This window comes from Cuculus canorus, chromosome 22 (assembly GCF_017976375.1).
Source record: "Cuculus canorus isolate bCucCan1 chromosome 22, bCucCan1.pri, whole genome shotgun sequence".
Classification (NCBI taxonomy): domain Eukaryota; kingdom Metazoa; phylum Chordata; class Aves; order Cuculiformes; family Cuculidae; genus Cuculus; species Cuculus canorus.
The window spans coordinates 8,343,769-8,356,492 of NC_071422.1; the positions used below are offsets into that span (position 1 = coordinate 8,343,769).

Sequence of the window (12,724 nt, forward strand, 5' to 3'; positions counted from 1 at the left end):
AGCCACATGGGCCTGCGGAGCGAGACTGGGGAGCTCCCGGCGATGGGAGCAAGGAGGGAAGAGGCTGGAAAACGTGGTGTGGCCGGATCCAGCCCTGGGGCGAGCCTTCTCCAGGCTCTGGAGCTGAGCAGGGGATGAAGCAGCTCCGTCTTGTGCAGCTTATTCCATCCCGGCTGTCTCGGGCTGCTGCTGGCTCCTCAGTTTGGTTTCTTCCTCTTAAAGCAGGATTGCAACCACAAAAAAAAGGGCAAAGCCTTAATCCTGCAAATCCTCTGCTGCTCCCCTCAAGGGCCTCAGCGCGTGGCGAGGGCCGTTCTGTTCCCCCAGGGATGCTGAGCTCCGGCCCCCCCTGCCCTGTGGCTTTCCTGCTCCCCCGAGGTGTTGCAGCCACCCAATCAGCCATGCAAATGAGACTGTAATTAAATCAGCTGCATGCAACAGAAAGCTGTTAACCCCTGCCTGGGCGGTGGGGATGCGTCCCCCGTGGGCACCGGTGGCCGCACGGGGACACACACGGCAGTGTCACCAGGGTCGCGGGCTGGCACCGAGCAGGGGGAGCAGAGCCTGAGCCCCCGCAGTGGGGCTGCGCTACTGTCCCCCCACCATCCCCACCACCCCCGGCTCGCAGCCATCTGGACAGAGTGCATTAAAGTCACGGAGATGCCGGAGAGAAACGAGGTCAGGGCTGCGATGGCAGCCAGGGACGGGGGGAGCCTGCCCCTGCCTCGCCCCCCCGGCAGCGGCACCCTGCCAGCCCCTCGTGCCTCTGGTGGGACCCTGCTGGAGGCACCGTCCGGAGCAGGGATGGCTCTTTCGGATGCCCTTGGGCCCCCGCAGCAGCCCGGAGCAAGTCCTGGCGCTGAAGGTGGCAGCCGGCTCCTGGGCGCAGCAGGGGATGCGCCGGGTGGGCTTCATGGCGCTGCGGCATTCCCGCAGCCTGGGCTCCTCCTGGGGTCCCTCCTGAGCTGAGGGCACACAGCCCCTCGCCGGGCATCAAACACAGCCAGCGAAGAGCGGGCGAAGGCCCCGTCCAGATACCCTGAAACCCGGGAATGCCGCAACGCTGCCACCCTGGGGAGGTGGGTGCAGGGCCAAAACCATCCCCCGCCGCCCCTGCGCGAGCACCAGCGTGCGTGTGCGGGTCCCGCCGGCAGCTGCCTGCATGTCATGCATTTTTCAGAAGAACAAGGTTAGTGGGTCACTCAGTGCCAGAGGCTCCGCTCCAGCTGAGCGGCTCCGCTGCCAAACCCAGCCGGGCTGCGGCTGCGCGACGGGGTCGGGGAGGGCAGCGGTGCGGGCAGGGAGGCGACGGCCGAGCTTGATGTTGCATCGGCCTTTCTGCCCCCACCAGCTGCGGCCACCGTTCACCCCCAGAGGGCCCCTAAATCTGGTGGGTGTGGGAGCAGCCAAACCAGCGCCCAAAACGCTGCCAGCGGGCAGAGAGCGGGCATGCACCGCGCTGCGGGGATCGCAGGGCTGGGAGCAGGCATGCACCACGCTGCGGGGATCGCAGGGCTGGGAGCGGGCATGCACCACGCTGCGGGGATCGCAGGGCTGGGAGCGGGCATGCACCGCGCTGCGGGGATTGCAGGGCTGGGAGTGGGCATGCACCACGCTGCAGGGATCGCAGGGCTGGGAGCGGGCATGCACCACGCTGTGGGGATTGCAGGGCTGGGAGTGGGCATGCACCACGCTGCAGGGATCGCAGGGCTGGGAGCGGGCATGCACCACGCTGTGGGGATCGCAGGGCTGGGAGTGGGCATGCACCACGCTGCAGGGATCGCAGGGCTGGGAGCGGGCATGCACCACGCTGCGGGGATTGCAGGGCTGGGAGCGGGCATGCACCACGCTGCGGGGATCGCAGGGCTGGGAGCGGGCATGCACCACGCTGCGGGGATCGCAGGGCTGGGAGTGGGCATGCACCACGCTGCAGGGATCGCAGGGCTGGGAGCGGGCATGCACCACGCTGCGGGGATTGCAGGGCTGGGAGCGGGCATGCACCACGCTGTGGGGATCGCAGGGCTGGGAGCGGGCATGCACCACGCTGCTGGGATCGCAGGGCTCTGGCGAGGCTGGTAGGGTGCTGCTGCGGTGGCAGAGTGGCAAAGCCACCGTGGTTATAAGTTAACAGAGAAACAAAGCAGAGCCAGGACGGTAACAGCCACGTGGATGCAAACAGTCTGGGTTTAATGGCAGCCCAGCCCTGATGAAGGGGTGAGGGGCTGCCTCCCCACCCTGCCCGGCCCTTCCCCACCTCCCCAGAGCACTGCACGTGGGTGCAGCCGTGCCGGCGTCCTGATCCGTTCTTGCACGCACGTGTGCAAACCAGAACACCCACCATCGTGCCGTGGACCCGTGGGGTGGGGTGTGCATCCTTGCTGGGATGGGATGGGAGCCCAAATCTGGGGTGACGCCAGAGCAGGGGTGCAGGCAGCCCCAGGGTGACCCCAGAGTCGGGGTGAAGCCGATGCAGCCTGCGCCTGCAGCCCCCCAGCATCCCGCCGCCGCGGCGCAGCCGTTGCCATGGCTACGGCCATGCAAGTCTGGGCGAAATGCATCTGCCGCTGCAGCCTGCCAAGCGTGGGGGTGGGGAGAGCATCGCTGCTCAGCGCCGCCAGCCTCGCCAGCAGCCCCCACCCCGTGGATCCCACCCCGGGACCTTCGCAGGAGCCGTGGCAGGAGAGCAGAGTGGGACCAAAGGATGCTGGTGCTTCACCACAGAGGGGCTGTGGACCCCGTTTGCGGTGGGATGGGATACGGCGAGGGCCCACCACGCTCCCCCAGCCCTGAAAGCTGCACACGGGGGTTGCCAGCGTGGGGCGAGCGTGGGGAGAGGGGTCAGAGGGCAGTGCCTGCCGCCAGTGGGTGCGAATGCCCCCAACTCGCATCCCCCCCCCGGGTTCCCACGAGAGCAGAACCGGGATGGTTGGGGCGCAAAGTGCTCCCCAAAACACTTAGCACCATGCTGGGCACGGAGCAGCCCTCGGAGCCCATCACCGGGGTCTCTGGGCTCCTACCCAGCCCTGCCCTGGGGACGCTTTCGGTTTGTCTCCACCGCAGAGGGGAATTCTCTTCCCGGTAATTAAGCAATCCGGGTCGGGAACAGCAGCGGCTGAGGGAAGGAGGGGATTTCTGATGGAAAGTTGCAGGCAGTCCCGGCGCTGCCGGGAAATCACTGCTGCTCTCCCGGAGACCCCGTGAGGGGTTCAGGGGAGAGGCTTTTCCTGCCCCCCCGGGATTTGCCTGCACAGCCTCGGGTTCCTGCGGCAGAGGGGGAGGCAACGAAGAGGTTAACGGCAGTGACACAGGTGCCTAATGAGGCTTTAAAGCTAATTGTCCACGAGTGGGGCGGGGTGTGGGGGGGTGGGTGTGTGCGCATCCCTGCATCCCTGCGTCTCCAGGGTGTTTGGGTACCAGAAGATAAAGCCCTCCTCCCCCAAGAAGGATGTTGGGGTTCTGGAGCATCCAGAGAAGAGCAACGAAGCTGGTGAAGGGGCTGAGAACAAGGGTTATGAGGGACCTGGGGGTGTTCAGCCTGGAGAAGAGGAGGCTGAGGGGAGACCTTATTGCTCTCTACAACTGCCTGAAAGGAGAGTGTAGAGAGGAGGGAGATGGGCTCTTCTCCCAGTGACAGGACACGGGGGAATGGCCTCAAGCTGCACCAGGGGAGGGTCAGATAGATATGGGAAGAAATTTCTTCACCAAAAGGGGCATCTGGCACAGGAACAGCCCCCCAGGGAGGGGGTGGAGTCCCCACCCCTGGAGGGGTTTAAAAGACGGGCAGGCGAGGTGCTCAGGGACATGGTTTAGAGGCAGACAGGAATGGTTGGACTCTGATCCAAGAGGTCTTTTCCATCCTAATAATTCTATGATTCCATGACTCCATCCCCGCATCCCCCCATCCCGGCTGTCCGTCTGTCGGTCCCTGCCCCCCGGCACACACCGGGCTCTCTCCGCTGCCCCTCAGATGTCGCTGAAAGGGAACAATGACACACATTGTCCGCCCCGGCAGCGCCACAAAAACCGCTTTGACAGCCGTGGAGAAAGAGCCCCGCGGAGGCGGCCCCAGGGGCTGGGCAGACTGGGCTGTACTGGTGGGCACAGGCTGGGCAGACTGGGCTGTACTGGTGGGCACAGACTGGGACCGGGCTGGGCAGACTGGCCTGTACTGGTGGGCACAGACTGGGCAGACTGGGACTGTACTGGTGGGCACAGGCTGGGCAGACTGGGCTGTACTGGTGGGCACAGACTGGGACCGGGCTGGGCAGACTGGGCTGTACTGGTGGGCACAGGCTGGGCAGACTGGGACTGTACTGGTGTGCACAGGCTGGGACCGGGCTGGGCAGACTGGGCTGTACTGGTGGGCACAGAGTGGGACCGGGCTGGGCAGACTGGGCTGTACTGGTGGGCACAGACTGGGCAGACTGGGCTGTACCGGTGTGTGGGACACGCTTTAGTGGGCGTGTAGGTGTTGGGCTGATGATCTTAGAGGTCTTTTCCAACCTCAAGGATTCTGCAACACACTGGGATGGTGCTGGTGGTGGTGCGCGGACTGGGACCATCCTGGGGACGATCCTGGGGTCCCGTTGTTTGAGGTCGGTGTCCCCGAGGAAGGGCAGCGCCCCGGGGCTCTGCGGACACGCTGAGCACCATGTAGCGAGGAGATGCCCCAAAGCCCACAGCGACCCCAGCACCCTTCCCCGTGGCGTGCAGGGATGCTCCGGTGGTACCTCCGCAGGCAGCTCCAGAGGAAACGGGATGGGAAAAGCTCTGCTTGGACTGAGCATTGCTTTTGTTTCCATTATAAACTTCCCTTTTAACAAGGAAGGAGGCTCTGAAACTTACCCCCCGCTCGGCCCCCGGCCGGGGGACCGTGCCAGCAGCCCCGGCTGGAGTGGGAGTGAGCAGAGCCCGCTGTGCCACAGCACCCGTCTCTGCTGCCAGCTGGATGCTTTCCTCTCCGGACACCCGCTGGCAGCCGTCCCGCTCTCGTAATGCAACCGAACCGGCAGCGCACGGCTCGCTCAGGGTCAGCGAGCCCTTTATCAGCACCGAAATACAGCCTACGGCCGGGATGCAGGAGATAAGACGCGTGGGACGAGCATCCTGCCTCGACGAGGGTGTTGTGATGGGTTCCTGTTCTCCAGGAGGAATCGGGAGAGCCAGGCGTGCTGGAAAAGGCCGTGCGAGTGCTCCCTATGGGATGTTGATCCCCACCATGCAGAGACTTCCCCAGGACCGTGTTCGCACGGAGGCCCCCGGGACCCCTCGCATCCCACCACCCTCCCCATCCTCATCCCCAGGGCGAAGTGGGGCGGGGGGCCCAGGGCAGCCCAGCCCACCCCAGTCACCCCCCCAGGAGGTTGGAGGGGGTCAGGTTAGAGGCCTTGGCTTTGTTTGCAAAGGCTCGAGCCCCTGGCCGGGGCAGATGGTCTCCGAGATAAGAGACCAAAAGGATTGCTCTCTCTTTGCTTTGCCCTGACTCCCAGCTGCCAACCTCTGCCCCCAGCGCCCCGGTGAGAGCAGGGAAGGGGGGGGGGGGGGGGGTGTAGGAAGGTCCTGGGGTGGGGGAGCAGGACGGTGGGATGCGGGGAGGATGTTACCGGAGTGAAAAGCAAGTCCAGAAATAGCAAACGCAGTTACACAAGGCACCGGTTGCCATGGGATCTTCACAACCAAAAATGATGGGGCTCTGGCAAATACAAGAACGGGCCCTTTTATGTGTTTCTGTGGGAAGTCAGAGCCTCGATGCAGCCTCCCGAGCTGGAGCCTTTCCCAGGGCAGGAAGGATTTGGGGACGCCAGTTGCGACATGGGTTCAGTTTGGGCAGCAAGGAGACCCCCTGGCAAAGTCCCGGGCAGACCCTTGCTTGGGCTCAGGACACTTTTTCCTCATGCAAATATCAGAGAGTCACTCAGCGATCAGCCCGAGGGGCGGCGCAGCCACCAGGAGCTTCGGCGGTGCCCAACTTCTGCTGGAAAGACCCCCTTGGGCACCGTGCAGCCGCGCTCGCCCTCCTGCCTGCCCGGCCCCCCGCAGCCCTCGGCCCCTCAGGGATCCCCGGCGGGAGGCTCGGCAGGTTTTCCCTCTGCAGCCCGGGACGGCCTCGCTCCACACCTGCAGCAGCCCCTTTGCCCCATCCCCTTGCGGCTGCGCGGCCGGAGCATCGCTCCCCACATCCTGGAGCCTGGGAAAGCCAAACAAGAGTGGGCACGGCCGGCAGACACCGAGGCAGCCCCCAGACCCCAGACCCCAGCCGCGGCTGCCGCTCCCAGCCAATGTTTGGCCTTTCCCATGCGGAGCTGCTGCGATGGTGGAAGCCATCACCATCCATCCCTGCGTAAAGGCCATCCCCGCGCTCTCCCTGCTGGAATTCTCTCCCTGGAGAGGTCTAATTAGCTAATTCCTTTGCTATTTATAAAGCAATATGGAAATCCCTCTGCTCCATTCCCAGCACCGTGGGTTGCCCTGGGTGGGCCCCTGCTAACTTGGTTAAAATCCTCGAGCGGACGATCAGGGGCTCTTGAACGGCTCTGGACACACAAATAAATAATTGCATTAATTCTTCGTTAAGGGCGGGGGATGCCGGTGGGTGTCAGGAGCAGAGCGAGGGGACTGCGCCGCTGCAGCCTCCCCGGCGCAGGGGCCGCGCTCGCGCTCTGCCTCTCGGCGCTTAACACCCTATAAATTAATAATCAACACGCAGGTTAAGTAGGTCTGGAAAGCAGAAAATAACATCCACAAAGATCTCACGTCCCTGAGGCCTTTGAGGCAGGAGCAGCGAGCAGAGAGGCAGACAGATTTGTCTGCCTGTCCATCTGCCGGAGGAGACGACAGAACCGTAATCTGTCCGTCTGCCCGCGCCCCGCAAATCCGCGGCACCACCCGAGCAGCCAAAGCCCCCGGAGCTGGTGGAGAGCCTACGCAGAGCCGGAGCATCCTCTGCCCGACGCCTGAGGATGGAGGAGCAGCAGTGGAGGGATGGCAGGGACTGGCAGCCACACTGGTTTGCACTGGGAGGGCCTCTTCCCAGGCTGGGAGCTGGAACAAGGGGACAAGTGTCTGCCCGAGGGTCCCACGCTCACCCCGCAGAGCCCCACCCCGAGCCCTCGGTGCCACTGCCATCGGCACTGATGCCGTCGGCTGACATCTGCGTTGGATCCAGGCCTCGGAAGAGCAGGCACGTTCGGGAATCCACAGGGGAACGTGGCTATTTATAAACACCCTTACGCAGCGCTGCAGAATAGGGTTTTCAAGAAAAGCTGAGATCAAGAGAGATGTGGCGATTGGGGATCCCTCGGAGCTGAACGCCGCTAGAAATCCGCATCCAAGGTTTCCTGCATCGCCTCTGATGGTGGCGGGGGGGGCTGCCCCCCCGCAGGTCTGCATCCTGACCCATCTAATCCTGCTAAAGTTTGCCCTTTAGAGACATCACATCTGCCTCCCGTCACTCTGGCGCTGATGGCGCTGGCAGGGGAGCAACGCGGTGTAAAGCGCTTTCTCCCCTCCGGCAAAACGTGGAGCAGACCTGGGCTTTGCGTGGGGGCTGGAGGATGCGGGGACCACTCGGCACAGAGCGCGGTGGCAGCACCGCAGACACCCCACCAGCCTCGGCCCCATCCCAATAAACCCCTCCTGGATAAGCGAGAGCAGAACCCGCCCAGCCCAGCACCGCAAAGAGTTGCCCAGCACCGGGTACCACCTTTGCATCCCCAGCACAGAGGCGAAGCTGCACCAGGGCTGTCACCATCCCCAAAGGCTGCACCCCCAGAGCCTGTGGGATGGGATGGGATGGGATGGGATGGGATGGGATGGGATGGGATGGGATGGGATGGGATGGGGTGGGATGGGATGGGATGGGGCGGGATGGGATGGGATGGGATGGGGTGGGATGGGATGGGGTGGGATGGGATGGGATGGGATGGGAAGGGACGGCAGCATGAGGACTCTCTGCATTCCTGCAGAGAAGAGCCAGGACAAAATGAACCTCTACCAAAAGATGGAAAATTACTCCCAGGAGATGTGAAGGAAAGTGTAAGACTGGCACGGATGCTGCCCTACGCCAGGTGGTTACTGGGGCAGAGGGAAGGGCTCATCAGCCATGGCTCTGCCGAGTTTTGCTCCCCAGCAGGTAACGGATGGGGACCCAGGCTGGAGCTCACGCTCAGGAAGAAGCAGCAGAAGATGGAGCGTGTTTACTGATTAATTCAACACACCCGCCTGATCTGTTTGTCTTCCCAAAGCAAACAGCCTTGCTACGCTCCGAAAAACACGGGTCCATCCTCCGCAGGGCTCGGGCAGCTCCGGCTCCTGCACAGTCCAGGGGCGCAGGCGGAGGGACCAGCGGCCGTCCGCAGGCTTTATCAACTGGCATTCAAAAGTCAATAAGGAAGATGCCGCCTGTTTTAATTAACAGAGAAATTTCACTCTAACCGGGGTGAGATGATGTGTGCTGGGGGGGAGGGAGGGCAGAGACAAAACATGACCTTGTTGGTGGAGCGCACACAGCAGCACATTGTTTTCCTCTTGGAGACACTGGCCTTGATGCTGCGCCGGCACAGCGGGGTGCGGGGGTCCCACCTGCCCTGATGGCTCCAGCACAGGGATGGGGTGCAGGGGTCCCACCTGCCCCGGTGGCTCCAGCACAGAGATGGGGTGCGGGGTTCCCACCTGCCCCGGCGGCTCCAGCACAGGGATGGGGTGCGGGGGTCCCACCTGCCCTGATGGCTCCAGCACAGGGATGGGGTGCGGGGGTCCCACCTGCCCTGATGGCTCCAGCACAGGGATGGGGTGCCTGGAAGGCTCCAGGGCTCAGGGCACGGTCGCTGCGGTCACCATCCTGGCACAGGCCGGCCAAGGAACGCTGGTGGCTTGGAGAGATGCAAAAGGGTCTTGATTTTGGGAAGCTCCAGTGGACTCGGCTGTGCCGAGGGAGCCCCAGGCTCTGTGCCATGGCCAGGCGGTGGCCGGTGGCCCTGGCAGCCTTTGGAAGCCGTAGGCCGTCTGCCAAAGATAGCATCCACTTTGGTTTCGTTCCTCTTTCCGTTCTCCCAAAGTCTGTCTTTCCCAGAAAGCAGAGAGAACGAAGAGCTGGAGGGCAAAACCCTGCCCGTCCGCATGGCAGGAGCAGAGCGGGGCAAACTGAGCCCCCAGCGGGACCCCCAGCGGGACCCCCAATGGCTCCTGGCGCTGCGGTGGGCACTGCGGTGACCCCGGTGGGCTGCAGGGAGGGCACCCCGGGATGGTGGGACCCATGAGGCTGTGCTGGGAATGATGGGGCTGGAATGAGGGGTACCACGGGACCCTCTCAGGGGTGAGGGGGTGCGGGCAGAGGCACCCCAGGGTGATGGGGGTGGGATGAGCAGCACCCAGGGGTGATGGGGGGGGTGAGCAGCACCCAGGGGTGATGGGAGGGGGGATGAGCAGCACCCAGGGGTGATGGGGGGGGGATGAGCAGCACCCCGGGGTGATGGGGGGGGATGAGCAGCACCGAGGGGTGATGGGGCTGAGGGGATCGGCACCCCGGCGGGAGGGGCCTGGGGCAGAGGCACCCAAGGAGGTAAAGGACTGGGGGTTCAGCACCCCAGGTGATGGGCTGGGAGCAGAGGCTCCCCGGGGTGATGGGGGATCAGGTGAGCAGCACCCAGGAGTGAAAGGGGTGGGAGGAGAGGCACCCCGGGGTGAGGGGCCGGGGCAGGGACCCCCCGGGGTGACGGGGGGGGGTGGGGTGGGATGAGCAGCACCCAAAGGTGGGAGGGATGGGAGCTCCGCACCCCGCGGTGGGTGTTCGCCCCCCGGTGCGCTCCGCCCCCCCCGCCCCGGTGCGCCCCCGGACCCCTCCCCGGGGCGGTGCCACCGCCGTCCCGCCCCGTCCGCGGCTTTATCGCGGGGCCGCGGGGGGCTCTGCCCACTCCCCGCTCGGCGGCAGCGCCCGAGCAGCCGCGCCATGGGCAGCCAGGGCTCCAAGGCGGGGGGCAGCGCCGCCCCCGAGCCGCCCAAGGCCAACGGGCAGGTACGGGGCCGGGACGGGGCTCCCCGAGCGGACCCCGGTCGTATCCCCCCCTTTTACCTCCCCCTCCTCTCCCGGTGCGTCCCCCTCCCCTTTTTCTCCCTTCCCCCCCGCTCTCCCCCCCGCATCCCCCTCCTCTCCCCTTTCCCGTTCCTCTTTCCCCCTCCCGGTGCATTCCCCCCCCTTCTCTTTCCTCCCCCTCCTCTCCAGTGCATCCCCGTCCTCTTTTTCTCGTCCCCCACCCTCCCGTTTCATCCTTTTCCCGTTTCCCCTTCCCCCTCCCGGAGTATCTCCCCCTCCTCTCCCGGTGCATCCCCTCCCCTTTCCTTCTCCCTTCCCGATGCACCCCCTCCTCTTTTTCTCTTCCTCCCCCCTTCCCCTTTCATCCTTTTCCCGTTTCCCTTTCCCCCTCCCCTTTGCCCCTCCCGGTGTATCCCCCTCCTCTTTTTCTCCCTCCCCCCCATGCATCCCTCTCCTCTCCCCTTCCATCCCCCTTCTCTTTTTCTCTTCTCCCCCCTCCCCTTTTATCCCCCTTTCCCTCTCCCTTCCCGGTGAATCTCCCTTCTCTTTTCCCCTTTCTCCCCTTTCATCTCTCTCCCGTCTCCCTTTCTCCCTCTCTTGCATTCACCCCCTTTTCCCCCTCCCCTTTGCCTCTCCCGGTGCATCCCCCTCCTCTTTTTCTCTCTTTCTCCCCCTCGTTCCCCCTCACACATCCCCCTCCTCTCCCATTTCACCCCCCTTGCCCTCTCCCTTACCAGTGCATCCCCCTCCTCTTTTTCTCTCTCCCCCCTCCTCTCCCTTTTCATCCCCCTTTCTCTCCTTTCCCTCTCCTGGTGCATCCCCCCCCCCATTTCCCTTTCCCCATCCTGGTGCATCCCCCCCATTTTTCCCTCTCCCTTCCCACTGCATCCCCATTTCCCCCCTTTCCCTGCCTGGGTGCCCCCCGACCCATTTGGGTGCGGGGCTTTGGGGATGGGGAAGAGAGGACAGATCCTGCTGTGCCTCTAACGTGTTGCTCCGCTCCCTTCCCGCAGGAGAACGGCCACGTGAGGCTCAACGGGGACATGACACCCAAGGTGGGTGGCGAGGCTGCACCCCTCAACGGGAACGGCTCGGCCGAGCCCCTCCAAGAGGAGAGCAAGGGTGAGCAGGGTGGTGGGGACACCATCGAGCCCGCTCCCCCCGCCGAGGGCGCGGACGCCAAACCGGAGGGGGCCACGGCTCACAAGGACACCCCCAAGAAGAAGAAGAAGTTCTCGTTCAAGAAATCCTTCAAGCTGAGCGGGATCTCGTTTAAGAAGAACAAGAAAGAAGCCGGGGACTCCTCCGGGTCTTCTCCCACCGAGGAGCAAGGCAAAGCGGAGGCCAAGGGAGAGGAGAACCCCGCTGCCGCGGCCGGTGGGACAGAGCCGTCGGCTCCCCCCGAGGAGGAGATGGCGGAGAAGCCGGGCAGCCCCGCTGCGGATGGGCAGCAGGGAGCTGAGCCCAAGAGGGAGGATGCCGAAGCCGGGGGGAGCAAGGAGGAGGAGAAGCAGCAGGCAGGGGAGAGCCAAGGGGATGCAGCCAAACCCGCCGAGCCCCCCAAACCCGTGGGAGCTGAGCCTCCAACAGCGGCAGCGGAGCAGAAGGAAGACTAGAGCCCACTTGGCATCGGCTGAACTTAAGACTCTTATGCCATCCTCTCCATCCCGTAACAGCCCGGACTCGCCGCCGTGCCCACACACCTCCCGTCCCACCCAGAACTGACAGCGCTTTCCAAATCCCACCCCTCCTCAAGCTGTTTCCTCCTCTCCCCTGTCAGAAAGATGGTTTGGATCCCACCACCACCACCACCACTTGGAGTAGTTTGACCCGAATCCATTCAAACTGTGGAGGAAGACTATCCTGGACATAACTGGAATTTACAGTTGGAGAACCTGGATCTCCCACCCGTGCCGGGGTCTCCGCTGGCTCCTGACTGTCCCCGCTCCCGGCAGCCATCGGAGCCCAGCGAGCCAGTGACTGACTCCACGGATTCCTTTTTCTCAGTTTACATTCCTGGTTCTGACTTCAGTTAAAGTATTTTGTGCTTTTTATAGAAATGGATGGTGTAAAGGCTAATCTGGTTAGTTTTTTATAATGTCTTACTATTGGCTTAAACCCGTAAAGCTTGTAAGTCCGCTGTGTTTAATTCTGCTTCCGAGGGATAACTTTTAGGGTGCAGGGTGGAGGGAGGGTGCTGCCAGCTGTATAATGTGAAGCAACGTTGTTTCCTCTGTAAATAATTTTTTAATGGCCAAACCACTTGATTTGCGATTTTCTAACTTCTAAAATGAACAGAAGAAGAAAAGACAAAAAAAGCTGTATGGGCTTTACTGTAACATTTGAAAGGAATAAATGGTGACCCCTTCATGGGCGAGCTCGAGTCCTTCTTGTCCCGGGTGCCAAACGCAGCTGGGGAAGGCGGCAAGGAGATTCAGTTCGGTGGCCACTGTGTTTGATCAGCTCGGCTCTGCTTGCGGCTACCGAATGGCAGCGGGTGCGGAGCCACAGCCACAACCGACTCTCTCTCCAGCCTCTCGCCGCTGCCTTGGGGATTGCTGCTCTGTACCTCTTTTCTCAGATCTGACCCATTTTTCATGGTGGGAGGGAAGGAAAAGAAGTCTTTCTCCCGCGAGGGCTGTTGGGCACAAATTGCGTTTTGAAGCTTGGTTTCTTCAATTTTAAATGGGTCTT

The 12,724-nt window shown here is 63.3% G+C and overlaps 1 protein-coding gene across 1 annotated transcript; it reads left to right on the top strand.

Moving 5' to 3' along the window:
- The first annotated feature begins 9,857 nt into the window (after positions 1–9,857).
- MARCKSL1 (MARCKS like 1) lies at positions 9,858–12,410 on the top strand. Its single transcript, XM_054086456.1, has 2 exons — positions 9,858–10,012; positions 11,044–12,410. The coding sequence occupies exons 1-2, from the start codon at positions 9,947–9,949 to the stop codon at positions 11,644–11,646; spliced, it is 669 nt and encodes a 222-aa protein (XP_053942431.1). The 5' UTR covers positions 9,858–9,946; the 3' UTR covers positions 11,647–12,410.
- The last annotated feature ends 314 nt before the right edge of the window (positions 12,411–12,724 follow it).

What these genes read in the sequence shown, in the direction of transcription:
- MARCKSL1 (XM_054086456.1), top strand. Translation starts at nt 9,947, where the DNA reads ATGGGCAGCCAGGGCTCCAAGGCGGGGGGCAGCGCCGCCCCCGAGCCG. An exon ending in CGCCCAAGGCCAACGGGCAG is followed by an intron (nt 10,013 to 11,043) that starts GTACGGGGCCGG and finishes CCCTTCCCGCAG; the next exon opens with GAGAACGGCCACGTGAGGCT.